General features: G+C 41.7%; 2 protein-coding genes across 2 annotated transcripts; both read left to right on the top strand.

The window, feature by feature from the left end:
• Window positions 1-2,412: 2,412 nt before the first annotated feature.
• Window positions 2,413-7,132, top strand: pjvk (pejvakin). The gene is made up of 6 exons (XM_061032748.1): window positions 2,413-2,751; window positions 3,720-3,915; window positions 4,900-5,041; window positions 5,554-5,671; window positions 5,999-6,142; window positions 6,215-7,132. The coding sequence occupies exons 1-6, from the start codon at window positions 2,541-2,543 to the stop codon at window positions 6,514-6,516; spliced, it is 1,113 nt and encodes a 370-aa protein (XP_060888731.1). The 5' UTR covers window positions 2,413-2,540; the 3' UTR covers window positions 6,517-7,132.
• A 953-nt stretch (window positions 7,133-8,085) lies between these two features.
• pwp2h (PWP2 small subunit processome component) lies at window positions 8,086-15,455 on the top strand. Its single transcript, XM_061032668.1, has 21 exons — window positions 8,086-8,257; window positions 8,847-8,959; window positions 9,090-9,184; window positions 9,311-9,410; window positions 9,748-9,891; window positions 10,192-10,327; window positions 10,438-10,670; window positions 11,398-11,541; window positions 11,663-11,733; window positions 11,822-11,958; window positions 12,116-12,264; window positions 12,390-12,537; window positions 12,657-12,807; window positions 12,931-13,111; window positions 13,213-13,360; window positions 13,485-13,593; window positions 13,927-13,992; window positions 14,343-14,561; window positions 14,650-14,800; window positions 14,973-15,047; window positions 15,151-15,455. The coding sequence occupies exons 1-21, from the start codon at window positions 8,240-8,242 to the stop codon at window positions 15,320-15,322; spliced, it is 2,760 nt and encodes a 919-aa protein (XP_060888651.1). The 5' UTR covers window positions 8,086-8,239; the 3' UTR covers window positions 15,323-15,455.
• The last annotated feature ends 661 nt before the right edge of the window (window positions 15,456-16,116 follow it).

Below are 16,116 nucleotides of genomic sequence, written 5' to 3'. Positions count from 1 at the left end.
AATCGTTTAGAAAGTACAAGTTGAACATTTCCCGTCTCGATGTCCAGATGTAGGATTTTCAGTTTTCTGCATGACACTGAGATTCAAGACAAATGTCCGCTTTACTAAAACAACTACATTTGTATTGTTTGATTATTAAATAGCCAGCAGCCAAACTCTGCTACAACTTGCTGCGAGGAAAACTTTTGCCGTAACACAGATCACTCAGAAGCCTGAGATATAACTTGCGTCGGATGACTTTCTGCACCCAGTAAAGCTGCTAAACATGAGACGACGAAGACACAGCCTAACGTTACGTCGCAGTCTGATCGGATTAATATCTGCAGGGATGTACAGATAAACCCCTCTGTCCTGCAGTCACAAGTAGCAAGATTTTAGCCAGAAATGTCACACAGTAGTTGGTTTAACACCAAACAGAGCCACAAGTAGAGAGAATTTTGGGCCTCAATTTCCCAGTTAATCAGAAAAATGTCCCAAAGTAGATGTTGCTGTATCCAAATGTACGCTACATGTTGGCACATTTCAGCATTTGACTACAACTAGAGATCTTCTAGAGAAGTTCAGAGGGACTAAACTCCCTTTAATTCAATCTCACAAGAATCTTTCGTTAAAAAAAGTCGATGCGTCGTGTTTTTCTGTCTACCTGAAATTCGACTTGTTGACCTAAATCCGTGCACTCCCTCCAGGTTGAGCGGTTTACAATGTGCATGTTACATTTATCTGATGTGTTTTCCAGGACGGAGCTGTGCCAAGTCGTAGCAGACCGTCAGTCCCAGAGGTCGAGAACAACACATATATCAAAATGTGGCCTTTGCTCTTTTTTTTCTCCTCTATGAAGAGTACTGTACGCCCAACACGGGATTCAATCTTGATTCGAGTGATCCAAGCCTTCCTGTAGTCACATTTCTCCCGGCTGCACGAGGTAGATTTCACTTGTTTTGTTTGCTGTACATCTTGGGTCAGGAAGCGTTTCAGGTGCTTTGGGAAACAGGCTGATTTCACATTAAAGTCAGGACGGCGCCACAGGGGACGGAAAAGTGAAGCAGATGGGAAGACAGTCGAGCAGCTTAGCTTAGCATGAGGAGATTTTCATGCAGTGTGAAGAGCGGTCCTAAGAAAGCACTCTTTTTTATCCCAAAGGTCGCCTGAATCCGCTTGTGTTCCTCTTGAGATACTTTGCATTTCATTTAACGATATTTCAAAGTAATTACATGTGATATCTTTATGTCTGTTGTTCTTTGACCAGGTTGTACACATAATTACTCTTATACAGGGAAATTCAAGCGAGGAGGCGGTGATTAGGGAACGTTGTGAAAACTGCTTCTTTCTCTTTTCTGGTCGACAGTATGCCCTAACCGATATGTCCAATCACATGTAGCTGTGATATAAAGACAAAAAACGTCCATTAGTGATGGACTGCTACGTAGTGTCTCTTTGATGTCACGTCCTGCCTCCTGAGACTCCACCCTCCCGTCCATCATGGAAAACTTCACATCGTGAGAGACGCGCGGATAAGAAACTCGGGATGATTCAGCGAAAAGGCTCTCCAGAAAACCTCCCAGAACTTGTTTTAGGAGGCAACTAACAAGACTCTTAAATGACTCTTTGATGCTGGACAGATCTGTATCAATATCTTAAAAGAGGTTTGAAATGTCCCACTACGACTTGGCTGAGCTTGTTCCTTCAGTTTACTGGGTTTGACCTACTTCAAGTTAAGTCCTTTTAAATGGTCTGACCTGTCGAACGCAGGTCAGAGTTCAGGATAGTTTCTCTCCTACCTCGGTGAGAGCTTCTTCAAATACTTCTAAGTCTGGTAGATGTTCCTGTAATGTTAATGTTTTTAATCAACCATTAAAACATTCTTCCTAGAAATTACAAGACCTCTGTGGACCAGGAGGTAAGAATTAGAGGGAGTGCGACGTATAGAAAGCTACCTCAGCTTCTTGCATGTGGCGTTTAAACCCTTCCAACATCCTAGAAGCTATTTCTGAATGTAAAGACTAGACAGCAGAGTAACCACAGCGGAGATCAGCCTATGATCATGCAAGCAGGACACACACACACACACACACACACACACACACACACACACACACACACACACACACACACACACACTTTGAGGGAGGCCACCAGTCATGAAGGTGGACATTATCCAAAACTAAAAAAAGCAACAAGAGAAAACATCAGATCTCACTAAAAACCTTGAAGAAATCCCTTCAGATATATTTGAAGACGTCTGAAGAGTAGATGTTTCATATTAACTTGTAGTTCAAGCTTTAGTCGTACAAATGAAACATAATGCTTTTGCTTTTTTTCCAACTCATTTGTCACGTGAAAGGAAGCAGCAGGCCTATCCAGTTGACACACACCCTGTCCCATATTATCTTACACACTATCTGCATTATTTAACATTTCACGGCTCTAAAAGAACACTCCCGAATTAGCCTCCTCGTTCGGCAGTTCAACAGTTTGTGTGTCACCGTAGGCGGCTCTGGAGGTTATTTCTTACCTGGTTTGACTCCCGTGCACCTTTGGAAATGTTTGCAGCAGCCACTAAAAACTTTGTGAAGCAGGTAGGAGACACGGGGAGGTTGATCCCGGTCCCCAGCCTGAGCGAGGCGGACAGGTACCAGCCCCTCAGTTTGGTCACCAGGAAGAGGAAGAGACATTTCTGGAAGAAGTACAAGTACGCCTCGACCCCCTTCTCCCTCAAAGACATCCTGGTGGGGGAGAAAGAGATCACAGCAGGTAAAGTAATGACACAAATGTACCAATTATGAGGATTCACTTGATACTTTGGGTTATTCGTTTTGGATATGTCATTTTGTCTTTCACACAAAGAAAAGAAAAGGCAGTCATGAAATCCACAAATATCATGTGAGCTTGTTGGCGTTCTCACTAATAGTTAGATGAGAAGATGAATACCAGCTTCACATTTTTTCCAAAGTCAAACAAGGTAACATGTCTTCTTCACAAGCTTAAGTTTAAAAGCGAGTACATTAATATCGTGTGGCTGTCTTGCGTTACTTTCCTTAACGGTGCTACAGAGTGCTGGATCATGTTTTAAACTTCAAAATGTGCACAATTAAATGAATATTGCAATATTTTATTAATAAATAAATGCATGTTTTTTTTTGTCATCAAGTAGCATCAGAGCTTTCTGGTTTCTTGTGGGACTCTGCATATCTAATAATGGCTGTATGCCCTCGCCATTTATTCCCTGTATTCTTCATCTTGAAGCTGCTTTAAGTGGCATGAACGATCACTTAAGAGAGCAAATCCCCCAAAAACGAATAGAAACGGATAAAATCTAAGACCTTTCACGAGGAAAAAAATAAGGCTTTCTAAAACGTTTCATGACCATACATTTTAGTAATCGAATTCAAAGCTTTTTGAGACTGGATCCACTTGAACCCTGATCAGAAGTGAAAGTGCAAAATGCAGAAAACTGTAATATAAATGAAGATTTTTTTTAACATAATGTTTAACTGTTGCTGCTTACTGAACACCGGCTTCATGATGGACATCATAACTACAAGTTCATCCTGTTTTGTGTATTTTAAATGTTGTTTTGTCGAGTGACTAGCTGTTCAGAATAGGTTGTTTGGTTAAATTTTACATTTATTTTCCTCTAAGTTGAAGCTGGGTAGATGTGTCATAATGCAGAAGTTGGAAATACAATACTGGATTAAATGAACTTGTTTTTTCTCAAACAGGAGTGTCTTCTTATCAGCTCCTAAACTACGAGGACAAATCAGACGTCGCCTTAAACGGTCGACTAGGAAACCACCTCATCAATGATGTGGGGTTCAACATCAGCGGGTCAGACTCTGTGGCGGTCAAAGCCTCGTTTGGTATCGTGACCAAACACGAGCTGGAGGTTCCCACGTTACTGCGAGAGCTCAACTCCAGGTAACATGATGTTCAGCAGCTTCGAACAGCTGACTAAGTGTCCTTACCTTCATGTGAGGGGTCATCTCTAGAACCAAAAACCTACTTGTTAATTCATTATTTACCATTTTGACATTATTCACATGTTTGCCTAAATATGTTTGACATGTAAATCTGACATCTTGTTCATCTAAATGTATTATATATTTATTTGTTTTACCTGTAAGAGCAGCTTTAATTAGGTCCCTGGGTTCTGACCTCCTTGTGACAGGGGGAACATGAGAAGAGGGTTTTCATTATTTGTATGACACCAGAACACAGAATAAAGGAACTACATATTAGAGGACCATACAAACCATTATAACACATATCTATAGTTTTTTGTTGTTTGACATTTACAGGTGTAAAATTTTACATTTACCGTTTTTTTGTTGCGTTGGAAATGTTCAGTTACAAAGGCAAACATAAACCACAAAAAAATACATTTTCTAAGACAATATTAACTTATTAAAACCCCAAAAGCTAACTATTAGCTTAACTAAACATTAGCTTGTTAGCTTTCTTGCCAAGAGGAAGTTGATTTTTTTTAAGAGGAAGTTGAGAAAATAAATAACACTCGTATATATAAATATATAAATATGAAACCAAACAAAGAGGCATTCTTGATAACCATTTTCGTGTTTTACAGCAGCTGTAACTACAAAAAGCACAGACACATCCGGTTCATAATCGCCAGGTAACACGGTCACTGATTAAACCGATACACCTGTCTTTGCTGCCTTCAAGTGCTCCTCGGAAATATCGGATTTACAGTATTTATGAGTAATGAGTACATGAACGGCCCACTAGAGTCGTAATTACGAGAGGGAAATTCTTAAATTTTGATGATGATTTCCATCTCATTAAAAAATGCTATCATATCTCCCCATATTCAGGACGCATGCCATTAAGACTCCTCAATATTCACAGCATCATCATTCATTTTTAAAAAAAAATGTTTTTCAGGAAAGTGGACCTGGATCACTGCCTGGTTCGTCAGTCCAAAGAAAGTGGGCGCAGCGTCCTTTGTGTTGTTGTTGAGAGCATCAGAACAACCCGCCAGTGCTCTCTGACTGTCCACGCCGGGATGAGAGGGACTACGATGAGGGTAAACACAATTAAATCACGCGGATCACTTTGCGCAAGCTCTAACCAATTCATGTTCAATAAAAATATTCCATGCTGTTAGCAATTTACTCCTTTAAAATCAGGCTGTAAGAGTCATTTTATAACCTAGATAGCTTTTCAAAATAAAAGTTTCAAAGTGCTTTACAAGGGCAGCAAAATGAAACAGACAGGTAATTAAATCATAAACAAAAGATCCTTCAACAGAACCCTAAAAGACACATTTTAATCATGTTATTATCCTCATCCTCTATTAAAAAGTGTCAACATTTTGGTAGTCTTTGACTGCAATTCCAGTTTACACTTGACACCTGATATAAACTCTTATTTATGAAATATATAAAAAAAAAGAAAATCAGTGTTTTGCAAAATTATGTCTCAAAATTCTGCTTCAGTTCCCCGACCCACAGTAGCTCCACCCGTTCAACTTGTCTGCCTTGTTGTTAACGAAGTGGTGGATGAGCAGTTGTCTCACAGTTTTCTGTTCTTCTGCAGTTTCAGATCGACGACGGCAGAAATCCCAAAGGTCGAGACAAAGCAATCGTCATCCCTGCTCACACCACCATCGCCTTCAGCATCTGTCAGCTGTTTGTTCGACTGGACGGACGTCTTGGTAGGAAGGATACCGATTCAAAAACATTAATCCTAGCTATGAAATCTCCTACATTTAGAGAGAATTGGGTTTAGAGCTGAAAGTAGTCTTCTATTGGAAGCTTTAAGACCTAAATTGCTGAAATAGGAACCTGCACCTTTAAATCAAAACAGGAGTGTGATTAAAACCAACAGTACACTTTAAGTCAACACTAGACATGACAAACACTTTGGGCATCTGTCTCAATAAAAGTTAAAGGGATAATTAATTTTTTTTTTAGGGTAAAATGGTGAAAATATTTCTTAAATACAGTAATTTTTTTAAAGTATATTTCTTGTTCTGTGTCAGATATTTGTGTAGCTCCAGATTCTCAAGGGGGATTTGAGCGGGAGCAGATCAGGGAGCAGCTCGGCGGTTTCATCGGTCACTTCTCGATGGGTCGACTCCGCCGCTTTCTGTCTGGCATCGTCTACGGAAACCCCTTCAGAGCAGGTACGCCTCTCGCTCCTCCTACATCCTAACCACAGCAGCTCGCCCGCTTCACGCTTGCCCTTTACTTGGCAGAGAACCGAACCTTCGAGGAGCTCACCCACTCGGACACCTACATGGACGACATGGTCACAGACTACTACGAGAAAGCTGCCAGCATGACGGACGTTTCCACCGCCTACTTGCGAGAGAGCTCCCACACCAGGGTCAACCTCCTCAAACACAGCATCCCCAAGGGGCCGTGCGCACTCTGCGGCATGGGCAACCAGAGGCGGGAGACCGTGTACGGCTGTCTGGAGTGCAACACCAGGGGGCAGAAATACGTCCGGCTGCATGTGGTGCCTTGCTTTGACCTCTGGCACAAAACGCTGAGGTGAAAAACAAGTGTTACTATAAGAGCAGTAACTATTTGTTTTTTTGTATTTACGGAATATGAGTCATGAAAACTGGACATTTCTGCAAACCGTAACACCTGAACTCATGACTTTAACAGCCAACAATTCAAATAAATGATGCACACGTTGACTTTGTGTTACCTCTCATATCACAGTATAGTTTTCTGTTCACCTTTGGCACCACCCTATTTCTACACATGTCCTGTGTAGGTACTGTAGCTGCCAGACGCTGAATAATTCAGCGGGGGTATTGGGTGAAAATGGACTGTTCGGATCATATGAAGGCCAGTGACAACCAGGTTGTGTTATGTTCCAAGTGTGTCATTTTATTTTAAGCAGAAATTGTGCTTCAGTTATGTCGATTGTGAGTTTAAACTTCATATCAGAGGATTAATAACTCGTGACGATCCAAAACTTTCAAGTCTACTCTTATAAAATGTGAACATCCTTGTCCTAAATGTAGTTTTGATATACACATTTTAAGGCTTCATGGGACTTTAGTATGTGGATATTACAGTAGATTTTTTCTGTATTTGATTGGTGATGCCAAAATAGACAACCCTCTCATTTGAACTGTGCATAAAACAATAAATATGACATTTCTTGGTTGAATTTTAATAAATAAAGATCTCTGATGAATATTGATTACATCGGCCGGGTTTTGTCTTCATTTTTCCTTTCCAACATTAGGTCATTTCAGTCATACGCCTCAAGTCGAGTAAGCGCAGCAGATATAAAATAAGAGCAGTTCCAATAACACGAGGAATATTGTTAAGAAGGGTTCAAAGTTGAGGTACTATCACCATGGGGCATCGGGTCAGGATGCAGGAATCCAACAAGACTTGAGTTTAGGTAGCAAGTTTATTTCTTCAAATTAGGTGAATCATGAGGGTAATATAAGTCACACACGGGATTGAACATCAATGCTGAAAGACAAAATAAAATAAGATTAGTACAATAAACAAGTCAAATTACAATACTTTCTAAAGCAAATAAAGATAAATAAAGTGCTTTGGACAAATTAAAATGGACTAGACAGTAACTAAAATAAAAGTAAAAAGCCACCTTACCATTGCTGAACTGCCGCCCCATGCGAGGATGAAAACATGAGTCTTAAATAAGGAGTAGGCAGGTGAATTCAATCTAATTAATTAGTGACAGAGTGCAAACGACAACCAATCAGGGGGAGAGAAGAGAGTGAGAAACCAGGAAGTGTGCTAAAGGAGGTGCAGTAGGAAAAGAGAGGAAGTGAAAGGAAACAAATAGTGATCTTTACTACAAATATATTTCCTTCTTACTGGGTTGGGGTGACATTGCGGCGGCAACAAAATATACCTAGTAAATTTGTTGGTACATTTATTGTCCCAGAAGTCAGTACATCTCAGTCCAGGTGTAATTTCCTCTTTAAAAAAATGTATCTCAGGGAGGCTGGAATGGCTTTTATCATCCTGTAATGTAGTTTTTCCTGGTCTTGGATCAGGATTGTTGTACCGTCAGTTTACCCTCCCTGCCGCTAGAGGGCGCGGCGCTTTACGTTTCACTCAACTTACAGCGGATGTGTCGAGTGTCAACACACTGCAAACACATGTGGGGCAGTGCTGGAGAAGAAGCATGTGCAATATTTGTCCAAAACTGACATTAATACGGTGACAATTAAATGACTAAGAGGAGATAAATGCTTAAACTGTAAGGAATATCCGCAATAATGAAGTTCGCGTACAGGGTAAGTACAACTCTGCTCGGTTACTTAGCAACCATGTGTCGTTCTGATGTGTCGTTTTATTGAGAAAACAAAAACAAATTAAAGAACAATAAGAAGCAGTACAAAACACAACTTCATAGTGAAATGTGCAGGAGAAACCAAAGAAACACCTCGGGGTTTGTTAAACATGTAAAAAAGATAATTAAATTAGTCTGAGCACAAACACTATAAACAGAAAACATACACGTCTTTCTCTTGTGTCGTTACTCATTTGTGATTTATTTCTTGTGTATTATTATTTTCATCAATCTTATTGCTGTGCATTATAGTCTCTGAATCATTTTAATCAAACTATATTTTGTCAGTCACTTTTCCACTCTTACTTTAAAACACTTTGAACTGCAATAGAAATGTCTGAAAGGTCTTAATAATAAAGTTTGATTGATCGATTCATATTAATACATTAATGAAATAATACATTACATGATACATTAATAAAATCAAACATAATACATTCGTATTTGAATGGAGTAAGGGATGCATTTCATCACCTTGTGGTAAATAGAAGCTTTTCAATAAGGAGACTAAACCCCCTTTCTCTTTATTGTAGTTTTCAAACCTGCTTGGAGCCGTTTATCGTCAGGGAAATTTGAATTTCTCCAAAGATGGCAACGCTGTGATCAGTCCGGTTGGAAACAGAGTCTCTGTCTTCGACCTGAAAAGGTAAGTCGTCGTCATGTTTATTCTTCCTCTTTTAAATGTCTGGATTGGGTGCAGAAACGTGTTCAAATTCACAGAGGTCGATATAAACCACGAGGCTCAACTAAGAGCGACCTTTCCCTCTTTTCTCTAGCAACACATCCGAGACTTTACCCATCTCAACGACCAAGAACATCACATGTGTCGGCCTCTCTCCTGACGGGAACATAGCAATCGTGGTGGATGAAGGTGAGATATTTAACACCCCTGCCCTGAATTAGATTTTGTTGAATGTTTTTTTTTGTGTGGTGTTTCAAGACTATAGAAAAAAAACATGAGCAATCTTAAGTGTGTTTCTGTGTTTGTGACACGCAGACGGCGCAGCTTTGTTGGTCAGCCTCATCACCCGAGCCATCCTTCATCATTTCCACTTTCACAAGCCGGTCAACAGCATCCGCTTCTCACCTGACGGCAGGTAAGGATGTCTGAGGATCGTCATGTCGACGTCAAAACCAACAACGGAGAACTTGAAATAACTTAATTTCCCCTCATAATAATCAAAGTAAAGCAGCAAATCTTTACATTAAATGAGACAACGCAAGCAAACACAGTATCTGATATGTCAGAACGGATCGTTTCACCTCTGCACATAATAAAATGTGTAAAGATAGAAGTGCGTGGACAATGTATAAGAAATGAGCAGCTCCGGAGCATAAATGATGCCGCTATCTGCATTTATATGAAGCTTTATATAGAATTATATCAGTCAAATGCTTTGCTACATTCATAACGCTCTTGCTTTCCCCTCACAGGAGGTTTGTAGTAACGAAGGAGAACGTCGCTCTGATGTACCACGCTCCCGGGAAGCAGCGCGAGTTTAACGCCTTCGTGTTGGACAAGAGCTACTACGGCCCGTACGATGAAACCACCTGCATCGACTGGACGGACGACTCCAAGTGAGTAAAAGAACAGTTCGGGCTTTGTCACACCAAACCCCGTTCAAGTAAAGCTCAATTTAAAAAAAAAAAAGTCTGTGATGCATCGCTAAAGGTAGAAACAGGCATTCACACGGAAGTTCGGCTCACGTTTATGACATCAGACAGAATTTGACCTTTTTTATTGAAACATTTTTCTGTCCACTCGAGCAAATGACTCTTGTTTACCAACCTTTTTGAATGGATTTCTGTCCCTGGATGCAGACAGGAGGTTAGATTGAAACTGCAAAGTGAATGATAATTGTGATATTTTCCCCTCAGGTGTTTTGTGGTGGGCAGCAAAGACATGTCAACGTGGGTGTTTGGTGCTGAGCGCTGGGCCAACCTCATCTACTACTCTCTGGGTGGACACAAAGACGTCATCGTGGGCTGTTTCTTCGAGAAGGACAGCCTGGATGTGAGTTTATGTTCGGCTTGTATGACTTTGAGATTTGAGCTGTCGGAAAATCTGCAGTTTTGCATCATAATTATCAAGAAAATGTCAGTGATGTGTTCCTGCGTCGCCAGCTGTACACGGTGAGCCAGGACGGGACGCTGTGTGTCTGGGAGAGTGACACGGAGCTGGACGGCCTCATCCTGCCGAAGAAGAGCGAGCCTCAACCTCCGGGACCGGGGGAGGAAGAGGAGGGGGAGGATGAGGTGGAGAGGGTGGAGGGAGAGGAGGGGGAGGTGATCCGAGGGAAAGTCGGAGCTCCTAAAGAGAAGAAGACGAAAAACGTGCGATTCAAGCACAGAAGCAAGTAAGTGTTTCAAGACGATTAAGAATGATTTAGTCCAATGAGGTGTTCTGTTTGTAAAGTGTTGGCATACCTTGCAATATAATCAATTTACTTTATATAAAGGAGCAAATCAGGACTTCAACTAACTGTTATTTCTATCGTTTATTGATCATTTTCTCTGTTTAATGATCAGCCTTTTGGATTAAAAACTGTCTGAAAACCAAGAAAAATGTGAAACTATATTTTCTATAGCCAAAATCACACTCAAAGTTGTGCTTTGTGTCCGCAACTTAAAGATTCTTCAACGTAAAAATGGAGAAATATTCACATTTAAGAAGCTGGAACAACAGTACAACAGTTTTATTACTTCAATCTCTTGGCTGCAGGAGTTTTTAGCAGCCAGGAGTCCTTAAAAAAAACCTTAATGTTCATGCTTTGACATTTTGAAAGCCAATTATCCTGCTCTCCATTAGGGCTTTTGGCTTCACACAGCTGATAAATTTGTCTCTTGGCTTCTCTGAAACTCGGATGGCAGCATCAGCATTTGTAAATCAGCATGTGCTTAAGCCTCGAGCCAACGTTCTGCAGTCGTTTTTCTTTATAGGAGAGCTTCAAGTAGGAGAGAAGTTTTTTTTTTTTTTTTTTTTTTATAGATCATCAGTTCCTTCTGAAGAAGTTTCAGGGCTTCAGAAACTCAGTTAATGTACAAAGCTGCTTTATTCATCCACTCGTCATTCTCCTGTTCTAGGCACTTCTTCAACAAAGAGGGGGATTTTAACAACCTGACTGCTGCCGCCTATCACAAGCCCACTCACATCCTGATCACTGGTTTCGCCTCGGGGATCTTCCACCTGCACGAACTCCCAGAGTTTAATCTCATTCACTCTCTAAGGTGAGAGAAAGGGACCGTTTCATGCATGATATTCGTGTGCTTCAGTGGGAGATTAGGAGACATGGGTAAAAGTTTGATGTTTTTCTGCAGGATGTGACTTCATGAATGTTTCTCTTTGCAGTATTTCAGACCAGAGAATCTCCTCGGTGTCGATAAACTGCTCTGGAGACTGGATTGGCTTCGGATGCTCAGGTAAGAAATGATGTTTCCTCCCTTACGTGTGACTTCTTCTGAACTTTTTTGGTCTGTTGTTATAAAATTGTGAGTGTTGTTGTTTCAGGGATGGGTCAGCTGCTGGTGTGGGAGTGGCAGAGTGAGTCGTACGTCTTCAAACAGCAGGGACATTTTAACAACATGGCGTCACTGGCGTACTCACCGGACGGACAGTACATCGTGACCGGAGGGGATGATGGCAAAGTGAGCGTTTACACTGTGTACTCATGCTTCTGTTACAACTCAAATGAATGTGTGCAAGAAATATTCTAATCCTCTAAACCTGTCACTTTTAGTTAAAAAGCAGATTTAAGAACGGGAGAGAAGCAATAAGGCTAAACTGTCGTTTCTCCTCCTGCAGGTCAAAGTGTGGAACACAAACAGCAGCCTCTGCTTCGTCACCTTCACCGAGCACACCAGCAGCGTCACCAACGTCACCTTCACCTCCAGCGGCTTCGTCATCGTCAGCGCTTCTCTGGACGGGACGGTCAGAGCGTTCGACCTGCACAGGTGACTTTCACCGCACCTGGTTCATTTCCAAAAGTTAGACTGAGACAGAGGGAGTGGAAGTGTGCTTGGGTATGAACTTTGTGAGTTAATGTATGTGTGTGTGTGTGTGTGTTTGTTTATTACAGATACAGAAACTTCAGGACATTCACGTCGCCCCGGCCGGCGCAGTTCTCCTCCCTGGCTGTAGATGTCAGTGGAGAGCTGGTGAGCGCCGGAGCTCAGGACTCCTTTGAGATCTTCCTGTGGTCCATGCAGACTGGCAGACTGCTGGAGGTAAGCATTTAGTGATATTATAATATCCCCCAAGAGGTTTAGGGGGTATATGTAGTAAAAGTGTGTTTTTTTTTCTTTACATTATTTACCACTCTGCATCCTCTCTGTGATTGGTTTAGGTCCTCGGGGGTCACGAGGGTCCCGTCAGCTGTCTGTGTTTCAGTCCAGTTCAGTCCATCCTGGCCAGCGCTTCATGGGATCGAACCATCAGACTGTGGGACATGTTGGACAGCTGGCAGGTCAAAGAAACACTTCCCCTCACCTCTGACGGTAAACACGGACCCTGGAGGATATAAAAGCTGCTTCATCGGGTGTTAAAGATGTCTGATGTTATTTTTGTTGTTCTGCATAATGTAGACCGCACTTTGAGTTTTGTGTGTTTTCCCCCCTCAGCTCTGTCAGTGACGTACAGGCCTGATGGTCAGGAGTTGGCTGTAGCCACTCTGAACGGCGAGATCTGCTTCTGGAACCCACAATCGGCAGCACAAACAGGATCCGTGTCAGGACGCCACGACCTGGAGATGGGCCGCAAAGAGACGGATAAAATCACAGCCAAGCAATCTGCAAAGGGGAAGTGAGTGAGAGAACTGAATCAGACTGATTTTGTTTGAAACATTTCACATTCCTGTTGTGGGTTCTAAACCAGCTTTGTGTTTCTTGTCTTTGTGCATCCAGGTCCTTTACGTCGCTGTGCTACTCTGCAGACGGAGAGTCGATTTTAGCAGGAGGCCAGTCCAAGTTCGTCTGCATCTACAACATCAGAGAGCAGATGCTGATGAAGAAGTTTGAGATCTCCTGTAACCTCTCCTTTGATGCCATGGAGGTACGAGTTTAATATCCGCTCTGTCAACTGTAGATGAAGTTTAAAAAAAATGACGTCCTTGAATTTTAATGATCATGATTCCAGGTTTAGAAGTTAATGTTTGAGTTTTGTTTCTTAACTTCAGGAGTTCCTGGACCGGCGGAAAATGACAGAGTTTGGCAGCCTGGCGCTGGTGGACGAGGGAGCCGGAGACGGGGACGGAGTCAACATCAGCCTCCCTGGAGTCAGGAGAGGTACGACGCTCCCTTCAACGCTCGCTGAGCTGTTATGAAGCATGTCAATACTTCCACATTTAAACAATGTCACAGTGATGCTGGCTGTGGACAGATGAAGACAGAATCCTTTATTGAAGGAAACTAGGCCTTGTCAACCAGACAGGACAGATGTGTTCGCTTGAAATCACAGATTTTTCTCCTTACATGGATTTGTTGATCAGCACAATGATTCATCTTCTTGTTTCCTCTCATGTGTTTCCTTGACTTTCTCAGGTTTTTGCTTCATATTTCCACATATTTTTCACGGCATCTTATTTTCTGTGTGGTTTTTCTTTCTTTATGTCCCTGTAGGTGACATGAGCTCTCGTCATTTTAAGCCAGAAATCGGAGTGAGCTCACTGCGGTTCTCCCCTACTGGTAGGTGTCTGACATTACAAGTGTCTGCAGAGACATGGCTGCACGTTTTGTAAAGATAGGTTAACTTTCAAGTAAGAGTGTGCAACTTTTGATCCAGTAGATGTGGCCCTGCAGCACCAGCATGAAGAGGAATTTTAGTCTGTTTTTAAAGATCCATTTCTTTCAGATTTTCAGCCCTTCAACTCACTTTAATACTACAGAGGTCTGTTTTAAGCTTGAGAAAGGTCATACAGATCATCAGTCACATAACACTGTAAAATAATTGTAAATACATGTTTAGGATAACAATTGAGTTCTTGTGGAGGGTCACCAGGAACTGTTGGTTCTTAAGTAGTTCAATTTTTTCCCAGGGCGTAGCTGGGCAGCCACAACAACCGAGGGTCTGCTGGTCTACTCCCTCGACGGCTCTCTTGTCTTCGACCCGTACGACCTCGACCTGGACGTGACTCCGGCCAGCATACGGAAACAGCTGCGTCTTCAGGAGTGGACGTCCGCCATCATCCTGGCGTTCAGACTCAACGAAAAAGCCCTAAAGCAGGAAGTGTTGGAATCAGTGCCTCATGATCAGAGTGAGTAAACAAATCTAATTTCTCCATACGCTGTGATTTAAAAAAAAAAATGAATTAGCCGTCAAATGTATGGTGTTTTATTTTTCAGTCCGAGTGGTGTGCGGCTCTCTTCCTGACATCTACGTGGAGAAGCTGCTCAGCTTTGTGGCGGCGTGTTTGGAGAAGTCGGGTCACCTGCAGTTCTACATGACGTGGGCTCAGAACCTGCTCATGCTGCACGGACAGAAACTTAAAAACAGGTGTGCTTTTGAGTCCCATTTTACTGTTCTGTTCATCGTAGACTGAATGTAAGAAGTGGACGTAGACAATGTGACGACAGCGATTTTAAGTTTTGCCATCATGGCTCTGTCATATTTCTGTCTCACTATATTTGTGAGTTTAATGACACGATAATCTTTCTTTTGTGTGCAGGTCGGGGGCGATTCTTCCGACACTCCAGGCGCTGCAGAAGAGCATCCAGAGACACTTTGAAGATCTTTCAAAACTGTAAGTCTCAGATCCTGATCCAGATCCATAATACAAACGCAGACCCAGAAAACTGAAATGTAGACCAAATCTGTAATCGTAAATGTGTGTTTTGTCCCTACAGGTGTGATTTTAATGTGTTCAACATCCGCTACGCTGTGGCTCTGTCAAAGCAGAGGGGCATGAAGAGAGCAGCTGAGGACGATGAGGAGGATGAAGAGGAGGAGGAGGAAGACAGAGAGCTGTCTGAAGAGATGAGTGAAGCCTCCTTGGACGGTGCAGACATGATCCTGTAGGCCTGAGAACAATCCACCTCATTCCATCAACATGTCAGAATAATTATGTTGGACTGTAAAAGCAAATATATTTCTGTGTACTTACGAAAAAAAACTTGTTAACTGTTTTTTAATTAAATATGTGAAAATGTGACTGTTTTCTTCCCTATTTTTTGACTATATGAGCTTTTTTCAAGCTTCTACACACACAGGTGAAGCCACTTCTTTTGGCTGTGTTCTCAGGAGTGTAGGCGTGTACAGTTTGTAGTTTCATTGATTTGCATTCAACCTGAGCGGAAATCTTTAACACATTTGAATCACCTGTCTGGGTGTACGTGTCTTGCAGATCAAAAGACGATTGAATAAGAAAGGTGGAACAGCCTTTTTTGATGCCTGTTTGCGATGGAAGAAAGACAACGCAGACAATGTCTGATTTCATGCACTCCTTTGTGAGCAGGGGGATGAAGTCCATCCATATGTTCAAAAAATCTACAAAAACAGAAGGCCAAATAACCTTGGTCCTCCAAAAAAATCAACAACATATGAGTTGCTTAATATTTATAAGACAGTTGCTATTTGAATGGTATGAGTATATAATATATACATATACTATATTATAGTAATATTCCTTTTTATGTTCATTTGTTCATACGTTCATTCATGTTCATTCATTTGTTGATAAGCTTTCAGGACTACTTATGTGTCACTGAACTGTGCATTATCTAGAGAATTCTCCTTTTAATTTGAAAGAAATGAAGAGGAAATACATCAACCACAACCCCCTGAACGAATCAAACTACCATACCCGGCAGTCC

Source organism: Labrus mixtus, chromosome 24 (genome assembly GCF_963584025.1).
Source record: "Labrus mixtus chromosome 24, fLabMix1.1, whole genome shotgun sequence".
In the NCBI taxonomy this organism is placed as follows: Eukaryota; Metazoa; Chordata; class Actinopteri; order Labriformes; family Labridae; genus Labrus; species Labrus mixtus.
The sequence above is the reverse complement of the archived record's forward strand: the minus strand, read 5'-3'. Positions and strand labels throughout refer to the sequence as shown.

Coding starts and splice junctions, on each gene's coding strand:
- pwp2h (XM_061032668.1), top strand. Junction 9,411..9,747: donor CGCTTCTCACCTGACGGCAG/GTAAGGATGTCT, acceptor TTCCCCTCACAG/GAGGTTTGTAGTAACGAAGG. Junction 12,808..12,930: donor ACTTCCCCTCACCTCTGACG/GTAAACACGGAC, acceptor TTCCCCCCTCAG/CTCTGTCAGTGACGTACAGG.
- pjvk (XM_061032748.1), top strand. CDS start 2,541: ATGTTTGCAGCAGCCACTAAAAACTTTGTGAAGCAGGTAGGAGACACG. Junction 2,752..3,719: donor GGAGAAAGAGATCACAGCAG/GTAAAGTAATGA, acceptor TTTCTCAAACAG/GAGTGTCTTCTTATCAGCTC. Junction 5,042..5,553: donor TGAGAGGGACTACGATGAGG/GTAAACACAATT, acceptor GTTCTTCTGCAG/TTTCAGATCGACGACGGCAG.